At 39.3% G+C, this 21,259-nt stretch overlaps 2 protein-coding genes across 11 annotated transcripts in view; both read left to right on the forward strand.

Moving 5' to 3' along the window:
• Window positions 1–6,362, forward strand: part of ATXN3 (ataxin 3) — a 35,309-nt gene extending 28,947 nt beyond the window's left edge. For 4 of the 5 annotated variants that reach the window (XM_082451380.1, XM_082451381.1, XM_082451383.1 and 1 more), the window contains one exon: window positions 2,066–6,362. In XM_082451380.1, coding sequence (XP_082307506.1) covers window positions 2,066–2,160 — 95 coding nt within the window. In that variant the 3' untranslated portion in view covers window positions 2,161–6,362. The remainder of the gene's footprint in view (window positions 1–2,065) is intronic. The other variant, XR_014260965.1, reaches the window with a different exon arrangement.
• A 5,596-nt stretch (window positions 6,363–11,958) lies between these two features.
• The window catches only part of TRIP11 (thyroid hormone receptor interactor 11), a 68,051-nt gene continuing 58,750 nt past the window's right edge, over window positions 11,959–21,259 (forward strand). For 2 of the 6 annotated variants that reach the window (XM_082451180.1, XM_082451183.1), the window contains exon 1: window positions 15,087–15,209. Coding sequence is in view for 3 of the 6 variants with exons in the window: in XM_082451181.1 (XP_082307307.1) it covers window positions 15,071–15,209; window positions 19,303–19,364 (201 nt within the window). In the remaining 3 variants the exon portion in view is untranslated. Of the gene's footprint in view, window positions 15,210–19,302; window positions 19,365–21,259 lie in introns of all 6 variants that reach the window. The other 4 variants (XR_014260951.1, XM_082451181.1, XM_082451179.1 and 1 more) reach the window with 4 other exon arrangements.

The raw sequence follows: 21,259 nt of genomic DNA on the forward strand, positions 1-21,259 counted from the left end.
AGCAGTAATGAACATGCTTGAAACAAATGAAAAAAATAGAAAGCCTTAGGAAAGAGATAGAAGATATAAAGAAGAACCAAATAGAAATTTTAGAACTGAAAAATAACAATAACTGAAATTTTGAAACTCAGTGGACAGACCCAACAGGTGGATGGAAGGACATAGAAAAGAATCAGTGTGACCTCGAAGACAGAACAGTAGATATTACCCATTCTGAGGAACAAAGAGAATTAGACTGGAAAAAATTAACAGAGCCTGAGACCTGTGGGGAAGATCTAACATTTGTGCCATGGGAGTTCCAGAAGATGAGAAAGAGGGTATAGCTAAAAAAGTATTTAAAGAAATAATAGCTGAAAATTCCCCAAATTTGGCAAAAGGTACCAACCTACGGATTCTAGAAGCTGAGTGAACCTCAAACAGAATAAACCCAAAGAAATCCATGCCAAAACACATCGTAGTCTAACTTCTGAAAACTGAAGACAAAAAAAAAAATCTTAAAATCAGCTAGAAACAGCTTGCCTACAGCAATTTGCATGACATCAGATTTCTCATCTGAAATCGTGGAGGTCAGAAGGAAGTGACACACATTTTTCAAGTGCTGAAAGAAGGGAAGTCTCAACCCGGAATTCATGAAAATTTTCTTCAGGAATGAAGGGGAAAATAATGGCTAAAGGAAGTTCTCTAAACAGAACTGTTAAAAAGTAATTTTGAAACGTCAAGAAGGAAAAAAGAACAGTAGAAAGAATAAAAATATGGGTAAGCACAATAGACTTTCCTTTTCAGTTTTCTAAATTACATTTGACGACTGAAGGAAGAATTGTAACATTGATTTGGTTTTTAGCGTAAACTATAGGAAATACTTAAGGCAGTTATAAACAGGGGAAAATAAAGGGAGGTAAGATTTCTAACTTTCATTTGAACTGGTATAGCCACTCTGGAAAATAATTTGGTAATTTCTATAAAAACTGAACATACATTGACCATGCAACCAGCAGTTATATTCCCATTTAATACCAGAGAAATGAAAACTTCCATCCATGCAAAAACCTGTACACGAATGTTCATAGCAGCTTTATTTGTCATGATCAAAAACTGGAAAAAAACAAATGTCCTACAGTAGGTGAATGGTTAAACACGCTGCGGTACCTCCATACCATGGATACGACTCGGGATTAAAAAGAAACCAACTGTGGACACATGCAACAGCTTGGATGCATCTCAAGGGCATTATGCTGAGTGCAAAAAAAAATCTCAAAAGATCTCATACTGTATGATTCTATGTGTGTAACATTCTAAAAACGACATTTATAGAGATGGAAAGCAAATTAGTGGTTGCCTGCAGTTAGGGAAGGTGGGGGGGAAGGGAAGTGGGTGTGACTAAAAAGGGATGGCAGGAGGGAGATCTTTATGGTGCCATAACAGTTCTCTGTCTTGATTGCGGTGGTGGTGGTTACACGAATCTACATGTATGAAGTCCCAATATTCAGATTTAGGTTTGAGCTGTAGTTATGTAAGATTTAATTATTAGGTGAAATTTAGCCAGAGTGTACACAGGACCTCCCTGAACTATCTTTGCACCTTCCTGTGAGTAAATAATTATTTCTCAAAACAAACTTTTTTTAACTAATTCATCATCGATAGACACAAAGTTAAATTTTCTTCCCCTTAGCTGAATGCTTTTAAGTGAAAGATGCCATACTGAAAGGCTACATACATAATGATGATTCCATTTGTGTTGACATGCAGGAAAAGGCAGAACTGTAGGGCAGAGAACTGATCAGTGGTTGCCTAGACTTAGGGCTTGGGGATTGACTACAAAGGGGCAGTGCGAGGGAATATTTTTGGTCAGTGGGACGGTTCTGTAGCTGGGTGGTGATAATGGTTATACCACTCTATGTATTTGTCAAAACTTACAGAATTATAAAAGAGTGGATTTTATTGTATGTAAACTTTCAAAATCAACAAAGGAAACTATAGTAGTCAAACAGTTTTGAAGAGCTTACCTTTTGATGACTTTGGAAATTTTCTAGAAATTTCTAAGAAATATGTGTTTTATCCCCAACAGGTGATGCTATGAGTGAAGAAGACATGCTTCAGGCAGCTGTGACCATGTCTTTAGAAACTGTTAGAAGTAATTTCAAAACAGAAGGAAAAAAATAATACCTTTCACAAATCATTTAGATATTCAGTCTTTCCAATATTGTCCTGTGTGTTTACAGCATAGGGTCCATTTTGGTAATGTGTCAAAGAGAACAATTTTCAACAGAGGAAATAAGACTTAGGTGGTTTGCAAACAAAAAGCTGAGAGGGTGAAAAATACATCAGTTGTAGGACTAAATAATGATCCTCCAAACACTAGCCAAAGAGGCATTCAGCAATTAAAGAAATTTAAAATAGTTTTCTAAATGTTCTTTTTTCTTTTTTGAGTGTGCAATATCTAACATGTTTAAAATTAGGGCATTTTTCTTGGATCTTTTTGCAGACCAACTAATTATAACCAGCTATTGCCACAGAACTTTTCCCCCACATTTTATCTTCTTTTCCACCCTTCTGCAGAATTTGGCTGACTTTCATCATCTAAAAGTTGTTCTTATTTCTCTTTAACCAAATTAACCTTTTAGGACAGTGTCTCTCCTCTGTGTTGGTAATAGTAACAGTTCCAGAAGGATAAGCTGTTTACCCTCTGACTATGTATTGTGCACTTGGGTGTTTTCTTATGTTATTTTCTGTGATCACAATTTCTCTGCTATGTGGTTTTCATTACTTTCTACAACTCTTTTGAAAGATGGTAATGTTTCTTGAGGTTTTGCTTTCTAAGCCCTCTAAGATGGGATCATTATTTCATGATTCTGGTGCATTCCTAAACTCTGAAATCAGCTCTGCACAAGTATTTGAGAATAAATGAGAATTTTGTTAATGTGTGAGCACATCCTTTCCCAAATGCTTTGTGAATGTCTTCTCAGTTATGTCAGAACTTTATAGGTTTGTTGTAACCCTGTTTCCTGCACCTTGTTATTTCCTTTTCTTTTCCAATTGAGAAAAATAGGAGAAGCATGGTGTGCAAGTTTCCTTCCGTTGCAAAACAACATCCAGTGCCCACCATGAATGTATGATAGATAAAATTTGGCCTTCAATTTTAGTAGCAGTTTCATTTTATTTTTCCTCTTGTGACTGGAGCTGTCTGTTCTATTTACAGTTGAGTCACGAAGTGCAGATGTCTGCTTCTGCTGTACATCTTTAAGTAGGTATAGCTTGCCAGAGATAATGATCTAGAACATGAAAATAATTTAACAACAAAACTACATTTAAATTTATACTGTGATTTAACACGTGCATCATGTTTAAATAGCTTAGAATTACAGAAGTCACAGTACTTACTGGGTCTGTAAATAAGAAAGTCTTTAGTTTTGATAAACATTCTTTAATTGGGATGCAGAGTTTCTTGCTGGGTCAATGCAGTGGGATGATTTTGGTGAAAATTAATCATGTCTCTCTGAAATGGGCCTTTTAAATTCTGTCATCTACTCCCCTTCCTTCATTCTCCATCCCCTTTTGAAGCCCTTTTGAATGTTGAATTGTTCATAAGCTAAAATTTAAGAAGAAATTTCAGCGGACAACTTAGAAAATTAAAGTATGATATGTTGCCATATCCTGGTGTATGGCTACACACATTTTATCAGGGAAAAATTTTTGATGTAGGATTTATTGCTAACTGAAAAGAGATGAAAAACTGCCTTTTATTTATGATTATGAAATAGTTTCTTCTTGGATAGAGACAGATTTTTTTTTAGTCATTATTTTGTGCCAAGTAAGTTTTCTGAAGTTTCCCTTACATAAAATTAGATGGTTTTCTTTTAAAATCTAAAGTTTTCTTTTGACAATTGAAAATGTTTTAGAAGAATTACAAAACTTTAGAACTACAAGGGATGCTGGAGTTTGATACTCCTCCCTAAGATTTACAAACCAAAATATTTTAAGACTGGACATTTCTGTAGTTATCCCAAGTATGCTAGTCATATTTTCCATGGATATTTGGCCTGTATCTTTTCCCATTGAAAAATTACGTTAAACTTTTCATATATTTGAATTGATGAGCTACCTAATATAAAAACGAGAAAATGAGTATACATTTAAAAGTTTTAACCTTAAGAGTTAGCGTTAGAGTTAGTTCTTATATTACACACCCTTGTTAAAGCACTTAAAGAAATGTGGCATGTTGACCTTCGTTTGTTAGGGATTTTTTTAAAGCAGGGCCGAGCACACACTGGATATATTTGAATGTGTTTATTTAGTTGTGAAATTGTTATATTTGGCAGGCAGATTCAGAATCACTAGTGAACTGCCATCTTGTGTGGATTGGCATATATTTAACTGAACATTTAGATTCCATTTCTTAATCAGTTGGCCAGTATGAAAAGATGCCAATGCTCATAACCACAGTAAGAAAATTTTAAAGTTACACAAAGCTATAGTTCACACATCAGGAAGTGCTGTTTACTTTAAACCACCTGCAAGTCAGGAACAATGAAACTCACGATAACTGTCCTGCCAAGAACTTTATTTATATAAAGATTTCCATTCTCTTTTACCAATTGGGAACACCTTAATGTTTAATATTTAAACTATTAGTATCATTTTTCTAATGTATAATTTGTATTACCGGGATAAAATACATACCATGACAATGCTAGTATTATAAGTAAAGTTTAAACAAGCTTTGGAAATAACACTTTCATACTTATAGATGTCATGGATTTAATAAGTAGTTATTTATGTTTTAAAAATTCAGAGAAGTTAACATCTGATCTAAACCATCAATGTGCATTTTTACAGTAATTAACATACGAATATTTCAGTAATGTAAATTGTTTGAAAAGGTTGCTGCAGGTAAACTGTATTTCAGCTCTAAGATCTTGGCCAAATAATTTATAATTCGCAGAATATTTAAGGAGGTGCTTTTTTTCTTTAAAACTTAATTTTTCTTAATTAAGACTTTATTCATGCCAAAGTTAAAGAGGAAAAACTCAACTAGTTGAGGATCATTATAGGCAAAACTACCCATAGTCTACATTGTTTCATTTAATATTAAGTCAAAGTAAGTTTTTTGCCAGTAAAAGCTTAAGTCACATTTTTAATGTCTGCATGTTTGATACTATTTTTAAGTAGTATCATGTTAGTGCCAAGATTTACTAAATGTCTTAAAATTGGCCCATTGGACCTGTGCAAATTCAAAAAAGATTGATTCTCAGTGCATAAGCAAAATATAATAATTGAAATAGCCTAGAATGAAAAATAAATCTTGATGTTTTAAATTCTTAAGAGGATTCAATTATTAATATTGATGACTTTCTATTAAAAACTTTATCTGCAATTGGAGAGGTTTATGGCCACTACTTTCAAAGTGAATTGTTTGTTGTAGCTGGGCCCTAACAAGTATGGAGATGTTACAGATGTGATCTTAATTAAGAAAAATCAGATTGGATTAACTAATCATTTCAGCAGTGTAAGTAATTTTTCATATTTTCAAGATAAAAACTTTGCTTCATTTCTGGTCCATTTATAACCAGCATCTTTTGCTGAAGAGATGAACCAACTTGTTTTTTAAAGTCTTATACATAAAATATTTTTGTTCCATTTTGCTCTCATGAATGAGAAGATTATTGACATGGTTGGTTAATTCTTGAATCTTTATCTTTTTGTTTTTTAATTTGAAGAAAACCTCTGCTATTTTAATTTTTTTGCAAAATGGTCTGGCATTTTAAGAATTAATGCTAGTAACCACTTCTAAATTTATAGCAATTGGCATGTTTAATTATAATAGTGTATCAATAAATATTTCAAGACTATGGATTCAGAGACTAGGAATGGGAAGCATTAGTGAAATATATGTGGAAATGCCTGATTCATTTAGGAAGCACTTCACTTGGCTCCTTCATATTTCAAAGGTGAATGTTTTCAGGAATTTTTTTTAAAGAGGAAAACATACATTTGAATGTGATTAATTTCTACAACACTGGACTACTAGGAATAACTTTTTAAAAATTACTGTTCTGTACAAATAAACTTTGAAATTCAACTACCAAAAAACATCTGAAGTAAAAAGCATTCTTTTGGCCATGACACAAGTGCACTGTGGCAGTGCCATTTGCTCAGGACCCAACTCTGCAGCCCTGCTGTGTGTGCTCCTCTGTCTGAGTTGTTTTGCCGTTAATACACACACAGGCCTTCCTGTCTGGTCCTTAGAGAAGCCGGGCTTCCAAAGCACTGTTGAACACTGAGGATACTGTTGTTAATGTGGATGTTCGATGAGTTGTATTTTAAATATCAAAGATTATTAAATAAAGATAATGTTTGCTTTTTTACTTCTGTTTTTATTAGTGTTTATTGTTAATTTATAGCTTTGCATTCAAAGTATGGTTGGAGCATCTGCACCCTCAGAGCTTCTCAGAAATGCAGAGTTTCAGGCCACACTCCCACCTACTGGATCAGAACCTGCATTTTTAACAAGATCCCCAGGGGATTCACGTGCAGAGTGAATTTGAGAAGCATTTTTTTATGGATGTGGTGATGAATGAAGCAGGTCAGGGGAAGCCACTGATTCTCCATTCCAACTACGGTAACTGCTGCCAGAAGGCCCATTGTTACTGGATCCTCTGATCTTTTCTAAGAGAGGCTAAGAATTCCATATTTTTATTTGAAATCTGATTTTAAAATGTTGGCTCAGTTGCTTTTTTAACCCTGAGAGCCAAGCAAAGCACATTAGTGACAGTTTTAAGAGTGCCATTTTTCCTTATTTTATCTAACTCTGGACACCAGACTAACAATTGGAATCCACCTGGACTGATTGAGGGTTATAGAATCCTCAGGTTTTACAATGAGGGTTGTATATCCATTTTAGCTTTAGTTAGGGTTGGGCACAAATTTTGAAACAAAAATTTCAAATTGATCACATGCATCTTTTTAGCATAACTTCATAGCTTAGTCCTCAGAAGGACCAATCCATTGAATTTGGATGCCACCAAATGACTCTGATCTCATCAACATCACCTGTGGGCCCTATGAAAAGTACAAGTTGATTTGAATGCCCATTTTATGGTTAGCTAAGAACTTTTGTAAAGGATAGGCAAATTTTGGGTTGTCCTTATCCTGAAGATTTGCGTGTTTCAGGATCCTTTCAACCATTTTGTGTCTGCATGGCCAATGCTCATCGTTTAATTTTATAGGTAGTTGGGGTCCAGCTGACCTCTTAACGCCTCTACTCTTGACATTTCCCCTTTTCACACTATGGGCCTAGCAGGCCTCCTTATAGGTCTTCAAAGAAGCTGAGTTCTTTCTCACCCCCAGGCACCCTAACACTCTAGTTTGCCCCTTTGCCTTTGCCCCTTGGGTATCCCTGTCCCTAAAGGTCATTGGCCTGCTGTGAGGACTTTCCGTTTCAACTGGACTGCCACCCTTCTCTGGACTTTAGTCTCTCAAGATTGTTCCAGATCTCCCTGGGTCAGGATCCCCAACCACCCTTTGTCTCACGGGCTACAAGAGAAAACCAATTCCTTATTCATTCACTCACTCAGCAAGACCTGTGTGCGTTCACCATGTGCCCGGCATGGTTCTGGGGTCTTGGAACAGAGCCATGATTAAGATACTCTGCTCTGCTGGTGCTTGCATTCTGATTGGCCATTAGGCAGAGGAAACATCTGAATTACTGAGCATGGCTTCATAACATGTTAAGAGCTATGCTTGTTCTGTGAGATAGGAAGACAAAACGATGATGTGATAGCATGTGACTGGGAGGGAGTGCTGCTTCAGACTGGTTTCAAGGAAGGCCTCTGCAGAGGTGCCTTTCAGACACCTGAAAAATGAGGAGCCACTATACTGCCTGTGGAAACAGCAAGCACAGTGACTGAGGCAGAGGCGGTTGCTTGTCTCTGAAGAACAGAGATAGCTGGAGAGCCTAGCAGGTAATGAACAAAAGCTGGAACTGGGATGTAGGCAAAATCTTATGTACAGTTTTATAAAGATAAGTTTGAATTGTATTTATATTTTATTACACCAAACAATCTGATGCCACTTTCTAGAATATTCTCTCCTCTAGAATATCCCAAGCCTTTTTTTAAAAAAAATCTTTTAAAAGGCCCATTAACTACATCTTCTACCAAAGAGCCTTCCATGCCAGTGTCTACCTTAAGCAATCCGAAAAACTGAATTTTTAACAATAAAGGTATATTGCTTAACCTATCTCAGATCAGAATTTTAGGCAAGGCTCCCACTTCCCACTTGTGCATATTGATTTCCTTCCCGTTATATTTATGCAGTATTTTTCATCACTGTCAGAAACTACCATTTTGAAAACTTAGCGTTGTATTGATATTTTGCTTGTCAATCCCCATCATCACTTGTAGTGATTAATATCTGAGTACCTCCCTGTGGCCTTTCTCAGCCACTTCTAGTCCAGGACATCATCATGTCACATGTAAGCATGTGCCGGAACATCTTAACTGTTCACTTGGCCTTTGGCCTCTCTGTTTTTGAAACCAGCTTTCCCAAAGCTCTTTAGGCCTGTCACTCCAATTACCTTTAAGTGAACCTTCATTACTGTCGACATGTTATCATATGAAATGATGATGTGTAAATATTGGAAAGGATGATGCCTAACTATTTGCTGATATGATTGTACACCTAGAGAACACAAGGAAATTAACTGAAAAGCTACTGGAACTAATGAGGGAGGTCAATAAGTCAACAAAAACCAATAGCTTGTTTGTATACCAGCAATAACCTGGTAGAAAATAAGATGCAAAAGTTACCACACTCAACAACGTCTAATCCTTGGAGCACCAGATGGGTCATAAGTTCCAAGCAAAGGTGAGTGGAATGGCCTTGTCTCAGCCCCAAACCACACATTGTCACACAGGCCCTGAGCAGCTCTGCTGGTACCCAGAGTCCTGCTGAGTCTCTCAGAAAATCGTTCAGTTGGGTTCTGGTATTCACCCCTCTAAAGTGGCTCAAACCCAGTGCCAGAGGCCAGGAAGGAGCTGATCCCACACCTTTCATGCCTTCTCCAAATAAGATGTGTGTTCTCCAAAAACTGTGTTTCTTTTCTGCACAGGGGCAGCCCTGTCTCCAACACTGAAAACATTCTCAGGCCCAAAGCAGATCTAGCTTTTTTGAACAATCATCTGAATCGTCTCCCAGGGAGTTTTAGTTAAGTGCAGAGGATTACTGTGTGGTTCTACTTATGAGGTCCTTTGACCGGTCAAATCCATAGAGACAGGAAATAGAATGGTGGTTGCCAGGGGCTGGGTAGAGTAGGGACTAAGGAGTTGCTATTTAATGGGTACAGAGTTTCAGTTTAGGGAGATGAAAAATGTTCTGGAGATAGATGGTGATGATTGCACAACAATGTGCATGTACTTAATGCCACTGAACTGTATACTTAAAAACAGTAAATTTTATGTATATTTTATCACAATAAAAAATACATAGGTTTGATCACTGTATCAGTGATCCCACCTTCCAAAATCCCACCTAAATGAAAGTAAAGGGACTTCCCTGGTGGTCCAGTGGCTAAGAATCCGCCTGCCAGTGCAGGGGACACGGGTTCGATCCCTGCTCCGAGAAGATCCCATGTGCTGCGGAGCAACTAAGCCCATGCGCCACAACTACTGAGGCCATGTGCTGCAACTACTGAAGCCCACGTGCCTAGAGCCTGTACTCCGCAACAAGAGAAGCCACCACAATGAGAAGCCTGCACACCACAGTGAAGAGTAGCCCCTGCTCGCCACAACTAGAGAAAGCCCGTGCACAGTAATGAAGACCCAACACAGCCAAAAATAAATAAAATTAAAAAAAAAGGAACTACATAAATGAAAGTAAAGAAAAATATATAAACTCATAAGTACAGAGAGACCAGCAGAGATGAATTCATTAGATTAGATTTGACTGTCATAGAAAAACCTAATATAACAGTGACTTTACACGCTACAAATTTTTTTCTCTCTCATCTTCAGGAAATGTAGAGATTGCCAATCCAGGGCTGATAGGGCATCACACAGTGTCAGGAATCTGCTTTTCGTATTCTTGCTTTACATACATGGCTTCCATTGCTAATGTCAACCCATGGATCTCAGACAGCTGCTATGGTGCCCATGCTTACATCTGCATTCCAGCAATCAGAAAGCAAAAGGAGGGTGGGAAAAGGCCATGTGCCCTTTCTTTAAGGTTACCTCCTGAAAGTTGCACACACCACTTCCACTTATATGACATGGGCCAGAACGGAAGCGCATGGCCACTCCTAGCTACAAGGTGGTTTTCATTCTGGGTGGTCACGAGTCTTAGCTTGAGCACCCTAGAGGCAGACCCTGAGATAAGTGAAAACTATTTTTACAAAGTGCTCCCAGGAAGAAATGGAACAGGTACAGGGGGGTGGGAGATAAGAAAAGGAAGCCAAGCAAGGGTGTAACAGTAAACAGAGCCTCAGTCCTGCAGACAGGCCCAGAGGAAGTATAGTCACATCTTAGAGGTGTCCCACCGTGGGCAGGGGAGTTGTGTCATTTTAAAACGTTACTGAACAAGGTTGTGTTTCAGCTCTCTTGGGCATAGGCAATGTGGGCTCTGGCAGCCTGAAGGCAGTCCTCTGCCAAAGAGAAATGGGTGCTGACTTCTGGGAGTAAAAGCACCCCAAGGATAGGTGTGCACGAAAACGGTAAAGGGGTGACGGGATCTGAAGGGGCACTGGCATCTTTTACTGTACCATCGTCCAGGTAAAAAGTGACGGTTCAATTACTATGCCCAACGGGGAGAACAGACTTTGGGCAACAATTAGCAGTCACTGCCAGTTGAGGCAACAGCAGAAGAGAGATGTGAACTTTTCTTTGGAAGACGGAGAAAGTTGATACGGGAATGAGCAGAACTGAGGAAGGTGCATACTAAGTATTAAAGAGAAGGACATCCAGCAGTACACAGGACATGAAGCAACAACTATCGTGGAAGGTGGGGTGAGATGTGGACTGAAACCAGGAGGCTTGATTAAAAATATCCGAAAAGCAGCTGTTTCCCTAGAGAGGGGCCATTCATCAATGAAAAGTGTTTTAAATAATTTGCAGAACTAAAAGACATGGTTTTTGAAAGGATTTGCTGAGTCCCCAACAGAATTAATGAAACAACAAACCCACCCCAAGGCACATCATTACTAATTTCAGAGCATCACAGATAAAGGGAAGCATCTACGAGGTTCCAGAAAGAAAAACAAGGCCCAGAGAATAGGTCAGGGGAGAGTGGAGCAGGGAAACAGAGGACTCCGGGTAGAAAGGACTGAGTCTAAGCAAATAATAGAATTCTTGATACCTTCTTGAAGAATTAGGAGCATGTTTTACAACTCTGTTGCTAAGTTTTAGAAGGATTAGTGATTCTGTAATAACAGAAAATTGTGCAGATCTAAAAGATGGAATTTGTTAACTTCAGGAAGCATGGAAGTTTGAAAAATAAAGAAAATGTAATCTTAGCACACCATGTGGCTCAGCAATGAACAACACTTATGTAGTCATATAAAGTAAACTATAATTAGTGATGTTACCAATAATTATGATATCACTCTATTGGGAGCTCAGAAGGAAGGGAAATAGAGGCATGTGGTAATACAAGACTGCTAAATCTTTTATTTTCTGTAATAGAGAGAAGGTAATGTCTAAAATTAATGAGAAAATGGCGATTATAAGCATAATATTTAGAAATTCAGAGGGAAAGATCAGACTAATATTTTAAATTCTACTTTAAAAATGGGTTTTTTTTCTTCACATTTGCATAAATAAAACATTTGGTTTCATCAGAACAAAGGAACTGTTCTCCCTAGAGAAGTATTGGTGATGCTGCCTCGAGAAATGGAAACCAGTTTGCAGTTGATAGTATTTTTTGTTGTCGTTGTTGTTAGCTTTTAAAAAAAAATCTTCTACCTGTTGAGGTTACAAAAATCCTAAATTCAGAGTTTCAGCTGGGCAGCCTGGATCCCACCACGTGGAGCCATGCAGATTCATGGGCTCTGTCTGATGTGGTATGTTTGATATTGCTGGGCTGATTTTGCTACTCATTAAGTGATGATGAACACCCTTATTAGCTACAGGGGTTTTGGGTAAGAAAAAGAAGAGGTGTCTTCAGCCCAAACTTCATCAAACTTGTATATCTTTTAACTTTTTATTATAAAAAATTTCAAACCTATGCAAATGTAAAAGACCAGTATAATGAACCCCTACGTACCCATAACCCAGCATCAATAGTGATCAAGTCCTGACAATTCTTGTTTCACCTACCCTGTCCCCATTTTTCTGAAGCACATCCCAAACATCATATCATTGCTATTTATCAGAACCAGACTTTAAGTGTCTCGGACCATAGTCCATTGCACTGAAAACAATCCCCCATAAGGAGGACTTTAGGACATAGCTTTTATGTTAATAACTTAATACATGATGTGAAGACATATATTTTGTTTGTTTTCTTCATTAACTGCAGTATCTTTATGGCACAACATGAGTTTATGGAAATGGCACTCCAGAGAACTTACACTTGTAGGAAATACGAGCTTGATTTACACTAAACTTTTCACTGTCATCCAGGAGCCCAATTAGGTCCTAAGTTCACGTGGCTCCTTTTCTCAAAGCAATCCCTCATTCTACTCTGAGTTCCTACACTGGCTTACCAGGTCCTATGTGATCTGCCCTCTCCTATTCTTACTCCTTGGTCCTCACTGCTTACCACCATTCCCCAGCCCACTCTGCTCCAGCCATCCTTGCCTTTTTGCTAGTCCTCTAACCTGGCAAGGATTCTCCTACCTCAGGACCTTTGCATCAGCTGTTTCTTTTGCCTGGACTGCTCTTTTCCAGATACCCACATGTCTCACTATCTTATTCCTTTAAGTCTCTGTTCGAATATCACCTTACCGGTGAGGCCTTGCCTGACCACCTTCTACAATATTACAAGTGCCATTTCTCCCCACATCCCTTCCATATCATTCTTACCCTGTTTTATAGTTTCCCCATAGCAGCCATCGCCACCTGTCTTATATTTATTACATTTTATTTCTCATCTGTTCCTTCCCAGTAGAATGCAAGCTCCACGAGATCAGGGACTTTGTGTGTGTTTTTTCTCCTGCTGTATCCCTGGTGCTCAGAATAATGGGAGACATTAATAACTTGCAGGTCACCTTTATGTCACAATTTTAAAACTTTACACTTAATAGAACTCACCACGTACCAGGCACTGTTCCAAGCACTTAAAAATTACTTTACTTAATCCTCCAAACAACCCTGCCCAGTAGACACTATTATTATCATTCCCAATTTTACAAATGAGAAACTGGTACACAGAGAGGTTAAGTAACCTACCCAAGGTCATACAACTAATAAATGAAAGATCCAGGCAGTCAGTCCCCACATCTAATCCCTGGGCAATGATGCCTTTCAAAAAACTACATGGAAAACATTTAATAAAAACTTCCAGAACGAGATGCAAATTTTATTTGAAAAGCATTCAGATTTCTGGGAGGGCTACTATTCCTAGGTGCCATCAGATTTCAAATACTGGAGGCATTCCCAATGTTCCATTCACAAATGAAATGAAATGAAATCTGTGGCGGCCCCTGCTGTGAATAAAATCGAAGAGAAAGATGCTGGTATATTTGGTGCTACGCTTAAAAGACCTGCAGACCTATCCTGCTCTTTTCAAAGTAAAAATTGTGGCAGTCTCTCTGGCCAGGTAGTGTGTGTTCACGTACCACCGCAGCAAATGCCTGTAAGTCACGTGACTTTTTTTCCTTTAGGGAGGAAACCAAGCAATTCAGGACACAGGGGTGTGCACCAACTTGTGTAACTGAGGACCGCGGGAGGGGTGGGGCCTTGCAGGGCTAGTGCCACCAATACCTTAGGAGAGTTCACATTAGAAGAGCTTTTCTTCTGTATTAAGTTGGCATACTGTCCTCTAAAAAGTTATTTTGAAAAGAGGTTGTCTGTATTTTCAACTTCATGGGTTAGGTCGGCTTCATGAATAAAGCTCTTCGTATATTAAAGAAGGCAGGGTATCAGCTGTGAGCTGGAAAGCCAGCAGAGAACATTTCCATTATGAAGGTAATCAATATAAGTATGTTTGCTGCCTGGACACTTGAATTTGCAACCCATCCCTTCTGTGTATCCTTAGTTAATACCGTAGTGCCGGGCACAGAGCGGCCCTTGACAGGGTGTAGAATAATCGTTACTGTATACGTGTGATTAGTTATGTAAAGTCCACTTCCTGTCCGGTGGAGGGTCTCCGCCCAATCTCCTCGCACCGCTGCCTTCGCGAGTGTAGTCAGAATTAAAACACTCAGGTTTCACCAACAGAGTAAGAGTCCACGGGGTTCCCTTCCCAGGCCACGCCGGCTTTGAGGGGCACCCACCGAGGGTCGGCTCTGCCTGAAATCCAGCCGCGGTCGGCCGAAAGCGCAGCGTCGCAGCGGGTTCCGGTCGCTCTTCCACCTGCTGCCAAAGCGGGCAGGCTACGTGGAAGACGACCTTGCCCTGGGCTGGAGGCAGCGGCCACCGCGGCAGCACTTGGTCCTCCGAGATCCCATGCTCCCTTGCGCCAAGGACACGTCCGGCGGCTCTGCAGGGCCTTTCTACGCCATCGCGGCGCCTCTCTATGATCCATAGCCGCGTTCATGGTGGGTGTCATGGCTGCCGGCGTCGAGTTGGCAGGAGTTGCCAATGGAACTGGGGAAAGTCACTAAAGCAGAGGAAGAAGTGGCCTAACCCGGACTGTGGGAAGTCGTGAGAATGAGCGGAGGCCCCGCGGGGGTGCCCATGTCACTGGAATTGGGCCCCTGGTAAAGTCCCAGGCCAGGCCTCTGCGTTTCTAGTCAGAGCCCGGCGGTTGGTGGGGGTCCCCGAAGCCGGCGTTGCCTAGGAACCCCTGTCTTATTAAATCCTGAGTGTTGTAATTTGGACCGGTCCCCCGGAGACAGCGGTTCGAGGACATTTGGCTGGGTCGTCCGACGACGCTGGCCGCCTTTCTCGGAGCGGAGCAGGTTGTTCTATAACCCGCAGCGATGTCGTCCTGGCTTGGGGGCCTCGGCTCCGGCTTGGGCCAGTCCCTGGGTCAAGTCGGGGGCAGCCTGGCTTCCCTCACTGGCCAGATTTCAAACTTTACGAAGGATATGCTGATGGAGGGCACGGAGGAAGTGGAAGGTAACAGCTGGGGCGATGGGAGGGAGGGGTTTACTGGGACCCTGGGAGCGTCCGTTTGGTCCCCAAGTCCATCTGTCACGAGACGCAGACAGGTCCAGAGGAGTGTCACTCCTCCTTTTGCCTCTTAACCGATTTTCTCTAGTGAGAGACCACTGGGGTCGGGGGGTGGGGGAAGAGTTCTGGTTCTTCTCCTTTGAGTACCCAGGATAGCTCAGAGCAGAGTGGAACTGCCCCTACGTCGCGTACAGTATTTTTGTTTGGTTCATCCACGCCCACCTCTTCCTTTGCCCTTAACTTGGGGGCGGAACTGATTTTGATCCTCTTGCTTTATACTGACAGTTTAAAAAATTATTTGTTTATGACACGTCACTTTTTTGGGGGTTTCTTCGATTTTCGTTAACAATTGAAGTAGCTCATAATTAAGATATTTAGTGACTCTTACCCTTTCTCACTTGAATATATTGTTAGTGAAACATGGGTATTGTTTTCCTATTATTTTACAGTTTTGCTTATTCTGGTGACACATTACAGCGTTCCAGCTGAAAGTGCACTTTTGTGCTTAATTGCCCACTGCCTCCCCCCGACCCATATTTATACAGTAGAACAAGCAAGATAACCCTGTTCTTTGGGTACCCTTAGCAACCTTCACTCATTTTTTAAGTCCTCATTTTGTTTTACTAATGAATAGTGACCCAGAGTTACATGGTAATCGTTGATTAAGTTAATTACCCCTTTGATTTCTTGATATTTCTTTCAGCAAGTATTTAGATCAAAAGACTTTTTACATTTCAATCTGGGTCTGCCTCCAGAGAGATAATGGGTCGTCTTTTGGATGAGAGCAGTTTCTTTGGCAGTTTTGTTTGTTGTAAATAAATTAGAATTCTGGTTTAATTTTTTAATACTGATTTAACTGAGTCTTCGTGTTTATTTGGTTGAAATAGAGACAGATGGTTTGATTTAGAAAAACAGTATCCATATTTAGAATTTCTGTGGGGTCTATTTAGAAGGGAGGAAGATTGGGGAGCTGCCGAAATCCATTTAACTGCTTGGGGGTACATCAGGTGGGACAGGTTGGGGATGGGAGTTAAAGGGATTCTTCCTGTGTTCAGGAAAGGGTCATGTGACCCTGAGGGCAGTCAGAAGCAGAGAAGGGCTAGATAACATGGGAAATGCCTAGTCTCTTCTTGTTTCCTAGATAAGGGAAAACAGTTGACTATTCCTTTGACCCTAAGCCAGAAAATAGGCACCCCGCCTCCAACTTAGATGTCCTACAGGCTTAAGGTAGAATTCAGTTTGTTCTTCCCACCAAATGTGCTCCTGTATTCTCAGTTTTAATGGTTTCACCATCTACCCATTCTCCTAAACTTAGAAATCTTTGTCACTTTGTTTTGCCTCTTTCTTTTTTTTCTCCTACTTCCAGTTAGTCACCAAATCTTGTTCATCCTGTGCCTGAATTGTTTGTATTTGTCCTTTCCTTATTATTCCTACTTCCTTAGTTCAGATCCCCATTATCTCTCCCACACACTCTCTTTCTTGTCCTGTCACTTGTTTCTCCTTACTTTACTCCATTTCCTGTTGTGTTGCCAATTACTTTTCTAAAAAAAAATGTGCTTTAAAATCTCTTGACTCTGTTACTTACAGGATAAAATCCAAGCCTCTTAATTTTGGAAGACCAGAAACCTATCCTATCCGGGTTCAACCTACCTCTTCCAGTCTTGCCTCTTGTTCTCTCCCCTTGTCTCCCAACAGCCACATATATGCACATTCATATACACAAGCATGCTTACACCCAGAGCTTCTGCACAGGCAACGTTGTGAGGTACCTACACAGCTCCAGGCCTTTGCATGGAAAGCCCTTCCGTTCTACTTCCTCCACTACCCTCCTTTGCCTGGAAAACAATTTTTCCTGTATGACCCTGCTCACATGTCAGGTACCTGGTGAAACCATTCTAACTCCATGGCAGGTTGAGTTGTGTCTAACAGAACTTTGTGGATCTCTCTCTGACAGCTCTATTTTATTTATCCTTATATTACCAGTATGTGGTCCCTTCCTTGGTACATAGTAGATGCTCAATAAAAAATTTGCTGAGTAATTAAAAATCTGCTTTTATTGTTTTCCCTTGCATTAAAATAGGACTTGCTTAACACCCAATTTATTGATTTTGTGACTCATTTAAAAATAGGGTCAGAGTGCAGTTCATTTATTCATTCAACAAGTATTTATTGAGTGTCTACCCTGTGCCAGCAGTGAACAAGAACAGTTCCAAAATAGCACTGTTGATACAACTTGAAAATTACCCATCTTTACAATATCAGAAAGTTGCTATTTTACCAAACACTATATTGATTTAGGAGCTTGGGCTTTTAAATCAGACATGGATTGAAATTCCACTTCCATGTGTTACAAATTGTGGGATCTTTGGCAAATTATTAAATACTTAACCTTTAAAAAGCAGAGTGTTCTTATGTGTTAAATAGGGATAATTATACCTATCATGAAGTTGGGAGGATTAAATGAAATCATGAGTGTAAGATGCGTAGCACTGTGCCTAACAAATAGTAAGCATCAATAAATGATAGTTGTTATTTTTGTTTTCCCTCACTGAGGAAAAACTTTTTTGGTCTGCATAACATCTCCCCTTTATTCTTAAAAAGACCAGGATTTTGTGGGGGCGGCTCTGGGGGGAAAAGTCTTCATGACTTTCTTTTTTTTAAATCCCTCTTTGAAACAGTTGCTGCTTCTAACAATGACCTTCCTAAACAGATTAGATTATAATTTGTTCACTTCTGAATAGCAGTTAGACAATCCTGTCAGAGTTTCAAGCAAGATATATAAACAACCACCCAAGCATCCCCACCTGGTGATTTTCAAAACACTGGTGACAAACAGTGACACTGGGTTTGTCACTGTTATTTATCGGATGCCACTTGTATTTTCTTTTGATTTAAACTAATTCAGAGAAGTTATTTTTATAGTATTAAAGGGCTGTGAGTAATGAAAAATACTAATACTTAGAAAAGAATCTAACTCTGTGGATGATGGTCATCTGGCAGCATCAGCTGTGCCATTTTGGTACTGTGGGCCTCTGACTTTCCTTCCAAATGAAAATGTACAAAACAAGACTGAGCTCATTCCCATTTTAAATAATTTGTGTCCATGTTACTTGAAATAAGTGTTCTTTTGCTGCATTTTTATTCTTTGTGTGTAGGTCATTAATTTTTTGGTAGTATTGGGAGCAGAAAAAATTAGAAGTAAGGCCCTCTAAACCCCAGTTTCATAAGAGAAATACGTCCTTGGGAATTCCCTGGTGGTCCAGTGGTTAGGACTCGGCGCTTTCATTGCCGAGGGCCTGGGTTCAATCCCTGGTCGGGGAACTAAGATCCCACAAGCTGCACAGCACGGCCAAACCAAGAAAAAAAGAAAAAAGAAAAGAAATATGCCCTTAAAACCCCAGCTGCGTAAGTTGCATCAAAATTTATACTAAGCCAACAGAGAGATTAATTTTCCATAACAAAATTTTTTAAAAAATTTATTTTATTTTTGGCTGCTTTGGATCTTCGTTGCTGTGTGCTGGCTTTCTCTAGTTGCGGTGAGCACGGGCTTCTCATTGCGGTGGCTTCTCTTGTTGTGGAGAATGGGCTCTAGGCACGCGGGTTCAATAGTTGTGGCTCGCGAGCTCTAGGGCGCAGGCTCAGTAGTTGTGGCACACAGGCTTAGTTGCTCCGCAGCACATGGGATCTTCTCGGAGCAGGGATCGAACCCGTGTCCCCTGCATTGGCAGGCGGATTCTTAAACCACTGTGCCACCAGGGAAGCCCCATAACAAAATTTTAATGAACACTTCCAATGGGTAAAGGTAGATGCTCTAGGGTATAGAAGATAGGCAAAGAATGACTTACATGACAATAAAGAACATTTGTGACAGTAGAAAGTTGTGATAACAATCGAGTGATGTTTGTCTTCTGAATTTGTTCTCAGATCAGCATACCACTCTGTTTAAAGCTCAGTGAAATATATACTTTCCTTAAAATGCCTGTTTACTTCACATGGTGTTGACTGAATATATATTCAGTATATGCTGTTTCTTTTGTAGCAGAATTACCTAATGCTAGGAGAAAGGAAGTTGAAGCCATTCATACAATCTTAAGATCAGAGGTAAGGAAACGTAAAGATTTAGATTTTTTCCTTTTTTGAAGCCATGAAAGTTATTCATACTTTGTTTCAGTCCTCTCTTTTTAATGCACTTTTTCTCTCTTTCCCTTTATCTTAGTTTTTTTTTTAAGTCCTGTCATCTTCCTTTGATGAAGAATATATTTACATGTTACTGCACTTTGCTATTAAATATTCCCATCGCTGCTTCTGAATGCTGGAAGAAGGAAATCTGCCAAATTTAGAAAATAACATTGGCAACAGTTTATCATTATCAAGGATTTACTATGTTTTATTAGTATGCTAAACTGCAGTAGTACGTTTATTTAAGTATAATGTGAAGAATGCAATTCTGTTTAATCTAGAGCTTTTTAATCCCCTAACATTAAAAAAGTGTGATATTTGTATACAGAGAATGTAGAATATAGGAATAGCAAATTAATTTTACCATTTTTTTCATTATTAGTCAGTGCCTCGTGATAACTAGCTCTGGACATTGTACTTAATAGGGATGAGGAAAACTTGGAAAGGGTTCAAAGGAAAGCCGTAAAGAAAATGAAAGGTTTTAAAGTGGGATCTGTTGTAAAGTACTAAAGACATCCAACTATTTAGCCTTTGGATAAGAACAGCGAGGGAACACTTAATAGTATTTCAGCAAACAGTATTCTTAGAGGACTGTGGTAAGCATGTTTTCCCTTGCTAAGCCCATAAAAGAGAAAATGGAATTTAAATATAAGAAAATACTTTCTGACAACAAGCATTACTGAGCTCTGGTCTAGATTATCAAGGTCAGATTGTGGAATCTGAAAGTAGAGGGATCTCTCAAGAGGGACTATTGAAGTATTCTGCCTCAATAGAAGATGGCAAAAAGTAGAGGGATCTCTCAAGAGGGACTGTTGAAGTATTCTGCCTCAATAGAAGATGGCAATTTGATGGCACTTAAGAGACCTTAGCTGTAATTACCTAATTAGTAGATGCTTCAGTGACAGATGAATGTAATAGCTTCTTTCTTTGTAAGGCTGAGATAGGAAGTAGTCCCTATAGTCCCTAAAGAAATCCTTGAGGAAGCACTCAGGATGGGCCCACCCCGGAGAATTAGATGGCAGAGATGTGTGTAATGGTATTAATTAAGCTAAATTTGCCAGTATACATCTGGGGGGGGGAAGCAAATGGGGTTAACCTGCTTAATGAATGACTGCTCTGTATTGAGGTTGGGAAGGGAGATAGAAATCTTCTGTCCCTCTGTTGATTTCAACTCTAGTCTCTCTCCTAATTTTATGTTTGGACTGTGGCAAGTGTGGTTCTAGTGTTCAAAAATATTTATTTTTGGTATAACACATCCCCAAATGAAAGCCAACTTCCTTGTTCGGTGCTTATTCAGAGTACCGTGAGCTACTCAAATACTGGGTTGGCCAAAAAGTTTGTTTGGGTTCCCGAACAAACTTGGACTTCCCAAGGACTTTATTTTCTAAGGTGATTTTGACTATACATGATTCTTGCCTCTATCAGCACATAAGCACTTCATAAAGGTAATGCCTTATGTGACTGCAATAAGAGAAAGTGAACATATGATTGAAACCACTAGGAAATTACAATAGAAAATTCTATTTATTTAGAAAGTTTTAGTATAGACAGAGGGCAGTATGTTTTCTAGAGGAAATTAGATTTGCTTACAGATGTTAATATTTGAAATTGACTTAATTAGTTAAGTTTCCTCAGTTGCAACTAATGGCAACCAATCTAAGCCAATTTAACCATCTGTGCCAAGAAAAAGTCTTCACATTTACCATCTCGATCCAATGTACTTTTAATTTTTTTGTTTTAAGTTATTTTATAAAAAATTTACAGAAGAATAAAATGATAGTGAAAAACTTTATTAGAAATTTTAATAAGAACTTATA

This window comes from Balaenoptera physalus (assembly GCF_965194825.1).
Source record: "Balaenoptera physalus genome assembly, chromosome: 2".
Taxonomy (NCBI): domain Eukaryota; kingdom Metazoa; phylum Chordata; class Mammalia; order Artiodactyla; family Balaenopteridae; genus Balaenoptera; species Balaenoptera physalus.